At 42.6% G+C, this 8,787-nt stretch overlaps 1 protein-coding gene across 1 annotated transcript in view; it reads right to left on the minus strand.

Annotated features, from left to right (window-relative positions):
* The window catches only part of NPSR1 (neuropeptide S receptor 1), a 58,103-nt gene extending 51,487 nt beyond the window's left edge, over nt 1-6,616 (minus strand). Inside the window, exon 1 of the mRNA XM_051611042.1 lies at nt 6,470-6,616. Within this exon, the coding sequence (XP_051467002.1) occupies nt 6,470-6,616 (147 nt within the window). The remainder of the gene's footprint in view (nt 1-6,469) is intronic.
* Nucleotides 6,617-8,787: the final 2,171 nt, after the last annotated feature.

Below are 8,787 nucleotides of genomic sequence, written 5' to 3' on the forward strand. Positions count from 1 at the left end.
AAAGGCACCAAATATCTTACAAAACGAGGGACAGTGAAAGGCATACTTAGGCTAGAAGAAAGCTTGATACAGTAAATGTCAGTCCCCTGGGTGTGAAAGTTCAGATGATGAGTTCAAGCCACCTCCTAATGTTCAAGAAATGCTGCCAAAATGTGTGGATCACGTTTGCTTCCTTTGCTGATAGACCTTAAGTCAGAAAGAAACAAATGGGAAAATCACTGAAATCTTTTGCCCTAGTTGTCATAAGCAGCAGAAATTGTACTGGCCACCCCTGTAATATACTTGTGCTTTGAAGGAACGTCCTCCATTTAGCAAGGCAAAACTGAGACAATGTTTCTATACAGTATTCACACAAGATGTTCTGGAAAATTTGGGGAAAGAAATTTGATTGACACTGAAAAACTCTAGGAAAGCTCACATGAAGATAAGAAAGGCTGAGGAAAGATAAAATTCCAGGCTAAATTTTATATTTTTTCTTTGGAAGTGCTTCTACTATGATTGAACTTGAGAGAAACTCATTTGGGCAGGGAACAAGACTTCTAGAAGTAGATTTTTTTTTTTTTTTTTTTTTTTTTTTTTTTTTTTTTGTGGTAACATGACCTGGAGTGGAGCCTGATTCAAACTATATAAATGCTAGTTCAGTCCCAGCTTTGCCTCTGGGGCTGCTGCTTTCTCATTTCAATGCCACCGGTCATGCCTAATTGTTTTTGTATCTCCTGCAGAGAGGCTGCTTTACTGAGATGTTTTCTCACAGGCTGGCTGTGTTATCCTCCCAGCACAGGGCTACAGGTCATTCTGGAGATCCTGGGATGCATTGTCACAGAAGGCCTTCACAACACATCAGAGGTGCTTGTCAATAGTCACCTCTCCACTAGTCCTTATGGTTGGAAGAGGGCACAGTTGGGAGGGACCCAAGGTGATGTTTTCTGTTCCACTGCACTTGAGAAGTAGTTTTGGATGAGTTTGTGTCTATGTGGAATTGAACTCACAATCTGTGAATATTAATGTGTTATATAGAGGAAAAGTCTGTAGTATTTTCTCACTTTCAGACTTAGGGAAATCATAGACTTATAGAATGGCTTGGGTTGGAAGGGACCTTAAAGATCACTAGATCCAACCCCCCTGCATTGGCAGGGACACCTCCTACTAGGCCAGGTTTCTCAGACCCCCACCCAACCTGGCCTTGAACAGTTCCAGGGATGGGGCATCCACAACCACCCTGGGCAACCTCTTCCAGTGTCTTAACATCCTCACACTAAAGAATTTCTGTGACAATGGACAAGTTGAGGAAGCTTATTCACTAAACCGGAATACTTTCTCATGGAAAGGGCTAATAATGTTACTAATCACAGAATCCAAGGGGTTGGAAGGGACCTAGAAAGATCATCTAGTACAACCCCCCTGCCAGAGCAGGATCACCTAGAGCACATCACACAGGAAGGCATCCAGGCAGGTTTTTAATGTCTCCAGTGAAAGAGACTCCACAACCTCTCTGGGCAGCCTGTTCCAGTGCCCTGTCCCTGTTCCACTGAAAGTAAGATTACTTTCACTTCTTCTTTAAACCTAGAAAAACTTTATCTGTCCTTTTTTTTAAAAAAAAAAAAAACCACAATAAAAACAACCCAGTGTTTTAGAAAAATATTTCTTAGCCCTGACTTCACTATCACTGGTGAGGCAGGGTTGTTTCACTGTGCAACATTTAATGCACGTGAATTGGTCTGATCTTTCCAAGCTCAAATAACAGCTAAACAAACTAACCCCCAATCTGTCCCCAAAATCCTCCATAGTTGTTACTGGGATGGAGGCGAAGGCTTTCATTCAGTAACAAATGATAACAATTCAAATTTACTAGCATATAGTTCACATTTGCCATTCTGTTGTGTTTTGGTGCAAGACGGATAATAAATGGGGACATTGCTGTTCACTGGATGCAGGATTTTTTTACACATTGGACTCTAGGAAATTTCCTCAAAAGTAGACACACAGGTATCCCTGATTACAATGCTGTCAGGAAAGATATTTTTCATGGTGTACTTACCTTTTATTTTCCTATAACATTTTCAACATGAAGCAATAATATTAGGTCACTCAATGGTCCATCCATCATTATACAATCTTGATAGTACTATTAAAAACTGTAAAATGTTGGGGTTTTTTAATCACACAAGGACAAAAGGTAAAATTATTAAGTATTTCTAATCTGTACAATTAAAACACCTCAAAAATCTGTAGAAATTAATACTTTATAAGCATATTTATGTAGGAGAGACAGACAGATGCAAACCATGTGGCTGTGTGGACAGTGGAGTCAGAAGTATGAGGGCTGCTAGTATAAAACCATCAAAATCAGTTGGGTCAAAGCTACCCCAAGCTGGGCTGCCAGACAGCCAGAGCACTTCTATGTTGCATTGAAGCTACTAGAAGAAGCCAGCCTGGCCAACAGCACTGCAGGTTTGTTTCACAAGGAGATCAGCTATTACATTTTAAGTGCAACATCTCAGGAATAGCAGCAGTCATTACCGCATATTGCAGAGGCTGAGTTCAGGAGTTCCTGGCACTGCATTTGTGTAGATTTAATTCTTTTCCTCTGCCCCCATAAAAAAATTGCAATGTTACTTATAAATTATTTGATATGCCTGTTTTTCTACAATGCATGATTGCATTTGCAGATATTACTCCAGAAATTTGACAGCACCCATTATTATTTTTCTATTATGTATTCAGTGTTGGGATGTTCTGTAGGGTTTGCTTGAAAATCGGAATAAGCAATAACATAGGCAAATGCTTGCCAGGAGATAAAGAGATTCCTGCATTTGGATGAACTGATAGGGACAACAGATTCTGACTTAGAGAGGCTCCAAGGATGACTGAAGCCAAGTATTTCTTACTTGATTGTCCAAAAGAATATGTCTATGCAAACCTCTCCACAGGTTGTTCTCCTCAGCTCTTTGCTGGAGGTCGTAAGCCCTGACCTTTATAAAGAGCACTAGGCTCCATGGATAAACAACACATCTAGATTTGTGGATACTCTGGCATAGATATGCAGTCCTGTTCATTATCTGATCTACCTGGGCTAAAACACGAAGGTATAGGGAATGCTATAGAGGTGGTCGCTTCTGGGGCAATGCTGATGGCAGAGGGAGCAGGGTTCATGGGGCCAGAGAGGAGGGGACATCAACATGTGGATCGGTGGCTGGGGTTCCCACCTGGCAGGGGAGAGACTGGGGTTCCCAAACAACCTTGGATGGAATCAACAAACCTTTGCATCCTGCTGCACGAGTGAAGACTCTACACTCTACATCAGAGAACAAAATAAGAAAATATACTAGATGATGAAAGTCAGCCCACTTTCTTGGGAGGCAGGAGATGTCAGCGGGAACACAGTCCCATTGAGAAAGGAACAGTAGATGGATCTTTTCTCCTTGTGAGCACTCCAATCTTTACTCTATTGCATAGAAGCAGGGCATCCCATTTCTCAGAAGACCAGTAAGTTATAAAAGAGATGAGCCCTACTGGATCCTCTCTGAGCACAAAACCATGCTTCTATCCTAAGGGAAGCTTCGGTGCTGTTGGGAGCCTGGCAAGGAGAGGTTCTTCCTCCAGCCTTGATGAAGACTCCCAGCCCTGTGAACAACTGGGGAGACCCTATTCTGAGATTTCAGCTTTTCCCCACAATCTCCAGTCAGGTTTCTGGTTTAGGAGCTCCTAAAGTAGAGGAAGTCCACAGGAGTTCAGATAATTTAGCTTCTTTTATGATTACTGTATTTGGCAGAGGGCAGAGTTGGAAATAGATTATCCTTAAGGTCCCTTCCAAACCAAAGCCGCCTGTGATTCTATAACTGTGCTCCAAGAGTTAGCCTCGCTACCACATACACCCATGGCCCCAAAGCAGAGTTCATGGGCAAAGTCTTGGTGAGCAGCTGGACAAGAAGCTAAAGTATTGCCTACCAGAAGGGAAATCTGCATTGCCCCCAAGCGGATGCTCCATTTCCCATAAAAGAAAACTAAAAAAAAAATCTAATTGAACTGGCAAAATGCTTTCTAATCTGAAACGGGGCAGGATTTAACTGTTAAACTCTGAAGAGGAATAGACAGAAACTCAAATGCTTCTGGAAGGAGGAGCTGGGAAGCACTCACAGCAGGACTTGTTGGCACTGAAATGCTCTAAGGTGCATTACTTTATTGTTGTCACATTGCCACTACAGTACAACACAGATACTGCCTTTGGTGTTTACAGGCTGTCCTTGTCAAGCACGGAAGGCAAAGAAGAAGCCAGTACATGCTCCCATAATTTGAGCAGAATGAGATGAGCTTTGTGGCTGACCTGGAGTAGAATCATTAAAAAGTCATTAACACAGGAATCACTCCAGATAACCTGGTGAGTGTCACTCTCTCATCTCCATTATCGGATTAGATTATGTTTTCCTATGACTACTTTGGTAAGATAAGTTACATCTTTGTTTCCCGAGCAGAAATAGCTTGTGTGTCCTGTGTTGTACCTCTGCATCCGAGCATACAGGATCTGGAGTTTACCAGTGTGGTGGCAGTTCACACAGCCTGCCTTTAATGTCAGCCATGGGCTACAACATATTTGAAAATGGTAATGAAAGGCCAAAACCCCATTTGTATCTACATTTTGATCACTGAGTTTTTATATACATGCAGCCTATTCCAACCTGAAGCTTTTATTGCTTTAGCTGCTTGACCAGACCCATGTGAAGAGGGAAGGAGATGCTGCTCAGCTGTCCTCCTGGACAGCACTGGTGGAGGACAGCCAAGCAAGTCAGCAAGGATCAGCAGCACCTTCCACATGTGAGCAAAAGCTCAGAGAGCTGAAAGTGCTGGTAGGGAGCTCTGTGTTTCCTGCACCATAGTTGTCAGAGCAAGGACTTCATCCCTCTTTTCCTGCATCAGCACTAGCTGTCACTTAACTCCAGAGTCAAAATATTTCCTTGCTTATCAGCAGCTAGTAATTGATGTGAAATCAGTGAACCTCTCTGCAAAGTTCATGCTATATGTGCCAGACATCAGACAGAGGAGTGCAAGCCTAAAGAGAAACTCTCAGCTAATAGTGTGAAGTTTCCTTTAGCAATGGTTGAACATGCATGATTATCCACAGTTTCCTAATTATTGTAATTTACTTGATCTCCCCTATTAAGGAGCATTTTTCTGCCTAGGGACTTTCTAATCATGGAATTAATTGTCACTTTTACTACTATAACATACTGCTCCCATGACATTGTTCAGATTTACAACCCTAACTGTGGAAAGAACAAGGGAGAGAAAGAGAAAGTTGTTACAAATATTTTGCTTGTCTCTTCTAATTTCTTTCAAGAGCATTTTAGGAGTCTAATATGGACACAAGAAAAAAAACAGGAAAAAAAGAATTTTAGTCCTTGAAATCTTAGATAAGAAAGCACTTCCTTATGAAGAAAAAAAAAAAAAATGACAGTAGCATGTTAAAAGAGACCCTCATTAGTTATTTGTAGAAGTACAAATCAACTTAATAAGGGTGGAAACCTGTTGTAATTCCACGGATTCTAGTGGCATTGTGTCAGAGCACTAACAATCTCACAAAAATCAAAATTGCCTCTGAAAATATACCCTTTTACCCATTATACTGTCAGATGATCTAAGTGCCCATATCTTCCCAGTTGAAAGTGAACTCTTTGCTCCTGAGCTCCAGAAGGAATGGCAGGATATTCTTTGTCTGACTTTTTACTAACTAGACCCCGACTTGTACAATGTGCCACAACAGTGAAGTGACACATGGCAGGCAGCACGAAATTAAAGCATGACAACAGGCACAGACATCTGAAGGAAAGATGATTTTCGGTACCTCTTTTATCTTTTTCCTACATTCACATATTGCAAGGGCAGTGTTTGTTCAGAGAGATGAATGAAAACACTTCCCATGCCATTCAAAAGCATTCACTACTGAATGATTCATCTGGTGCATTCTTACCAGCAGCCTTCAAGAGAGACTGCATCCCGCACTCAAGTTAGAAACAAACAAACAAACTAATTGGAATGTGTCTCTCATGATTAAAACAACAACATCAACAACACCCAAACGTGCACAGTGTGTGTTGCATCTGGAAAACTGAAAAGAAATCCCTTATGTCAAGATGATGGCTGTAAGAAATTACATAAAATATGAGTTAAACTAATACAAACTTGGGTTAAAGATGCATGTATTGTTACAATGCCTCTTTAGAAAAACAGTGCCAGCCCCTCTTGGAAGGGGATACAACTGGCTAAGACCTGTAAGTCTGAACTCCAGTTCCTACAACTATTTTGTTTTTCAGTAAACATCTCACACACGCTGTCAGCTGTCTTTGCAGGGGGAAAGCCCACAAATATGTGGGCAAGAAAGTTCAATAATCTTAGCTGTTTCTCTGCAGAGGTGCTGAAAATGCACCCAAGCTGTGAGCATGTGATAAAAAGTAACACAGGCTTAAAAGAATACCTTAAAAGAATAGTAAAAGGATCCCCATTCCTCTTCTGCCACCATTTCAGTGAAAGTCACCGTTTCAGTGCAGGTGACGAGGGTAAGATCCAGCCATCCGGTGCCTCCCTGGGAGCTGCTGCTGGCTTCTGTGGAGCTGACCTCCATCACTGGATTTTGTTCGAGTTGTCTAGGTGCTTGTTTTTGCAAGAGGTAAAGCAGCCAAGCTTCTCTTGTAAAAGCACAGCAACAAAACCAGCTTCTCACTGCTCCACCACTGGCTACTGGAGGCGTCAGGCTTCAGTGCAGCTGAGTGATTAAAAAAAAAAAAGCAAAAGCCAAGCCAAGCTGGTGTCGTCCCTTAGAGGTTTCCTTTGGTACAACTGATGACAGCCATCCTCATGCTCCTTCCAGCAGCAGGAGCACCAGCCAGTAAGAAAATCAGCACATGTGGCTCCAGCCATGTGCCTTGTGGACTCAGAATCGTCTTGCATCACAAGCTGCCACCTCTGGAGTCAAGCACACCTGGAAAAGCATGGCTCTCCTCCCTGCATTAAGCTCAGTAGCCTGGCTATTCCACTCAGCAGCTTTGTAGAGTTTCCCTAGCTCAGTCTGCTTTGATTTCAGTGACCTGCAGAATTACTGTATATCCATAGACAAGTACCAACACACTCTCCTGTATAAGCAAAAAAATTATTCTGATTTTAGGCCTAAACTATCACAATTTTCCTGTGTCTATTTGACTTCTGAAATTGTTTTTACCAAGAGAAAAAAATTAACATAAACAGGCCTTTGCACTTACCTTTGCAAAGAGCTCAACCTACTGCACACCCAGCACAGGCACAGCTTTCTTCTCCGTAAGGAGAGCCTGTCTGGAAAAGTGCAGCTCCTAGAGATTTCTGGTGCCACTTAGACAGAGACTCAAGGACTCTTCAGAACAGGGTAATAAATTACCTTTCTACTTGCTGATTCTCTGGGCACTGAGCTCACTTAACCTGGATGTTTTTCCCCACCTCTACCAGCATCGCCCCAGGTTTACACCAAGACAGAAGATAAGATTGCGTGCAGATTTGCTGAGCAGAGTGCAAAACCACATGCAAATCCAGAACCTTTTCAGCTATGTGGAGATGCTCCACCTTGATACCAATGCAATCCGAAGTAGAGCATGATGCATTTTCACAGGCATACCCCATCAACTCAAACCCTCATCACTTGCTCATGGCAGAGCCCTCTGCTTATGTGTCTGCCAGCACGGATGGCCACGTGGGAGCTCAGGAGGTGTTGAACTCCTCGTTCTGGGCAGCATAGTGCACCCTCTGTCCAGCTGCTGGAACAAGGGTCTCCTCAACATGTCCAGAGCATCTGCAGTCCAGGTGGGACTGTGCCCACCCCCGCCTTTGTGAGCAGCAAGAGAGGTGTGGCTACAGGGCTCTCCAGCTGCCAGGGCGAGTAATAACAGGGGATGGGGGCACAAACAGTGAAATGCGGGTCTAGGTTTTGACTCTGAACCCTTCCAAGTTGAGACACGCCTGGATCTGGGGCTTTGGACCAGGCTTTTCTAGGGATGAGAGAAACCTCTTAGTGTCTGAGCAATATTCAGACCCCTCCAGGAGACATCGGATTCATTCAGGTCCAGGCCTATACAGATAATTAGTACCGCTCCTGATGAGCAAGAATCAGCACTGATCCAAATGCACCAGTGACAGCAGCGAATGATGCATAGGTTGAAATGTGACCAGATGAAAATAAATGTCCCAGAATGACTATGTTTTTCTGAAAACCATTGATAATATTCTTGCTAATGTATTATCTAAAAGAGAAGAGGGAGTATGGCTTTTTTTTTTGTCTGACTGATCATACAGGTTGAATTTGAATGTCTGCTATCAAGTATTTATATAACATCCAAGCTTCTTGAAAGCATCCTACCAGCTTTTTATTCTTCTTCCCTCTTCTTCCCTAATTTTCTTATGTTTACAGATTTATTATTTTTTTTTTCAAGTTATTACACTGAATGAGTTGGGGTTTTTTGTGTGTTCTCATTCCTACAGAGCTGTTATGCTCGAGCCTATTACAGGCACTAAGAGGCTTTTCAGTGGTTCCATCGCTCGCCAGATCATGCACAGCTCTCAGGACTAACCAACAGTGACTTCTCCTGTGGCTTTGCCAGCTATTTGCTCTAAGTAGTGCTTATGGTGCTATAAAAGGTTATAACATGCCCCACTCCAGCACTTTCCAGTCTACACAGGGGTAATTTAAGTCTTCCATTACTACTAGCCTTTCTGTCTTTGAGTAGTTCTCAGTCACTGTCACGGCCCTGGTTTGTTAATGGCTGTTTTTGC

The sequence above is a fragment of the Apus apus genome, chromosome 2 (assembly GCF_020740795.1).
Source record: "Apus apus isolate bApuApu2 chromosome 2, bApuApu2.pri.cur, whole genome shotgun sequence".
Classification (NCBI taxonomy): domain Eukaryota; kingdom Metazoa; phylum Chordata; class Aves; order Apodiformes; family Apodidae; genus Apus; species Apus apus.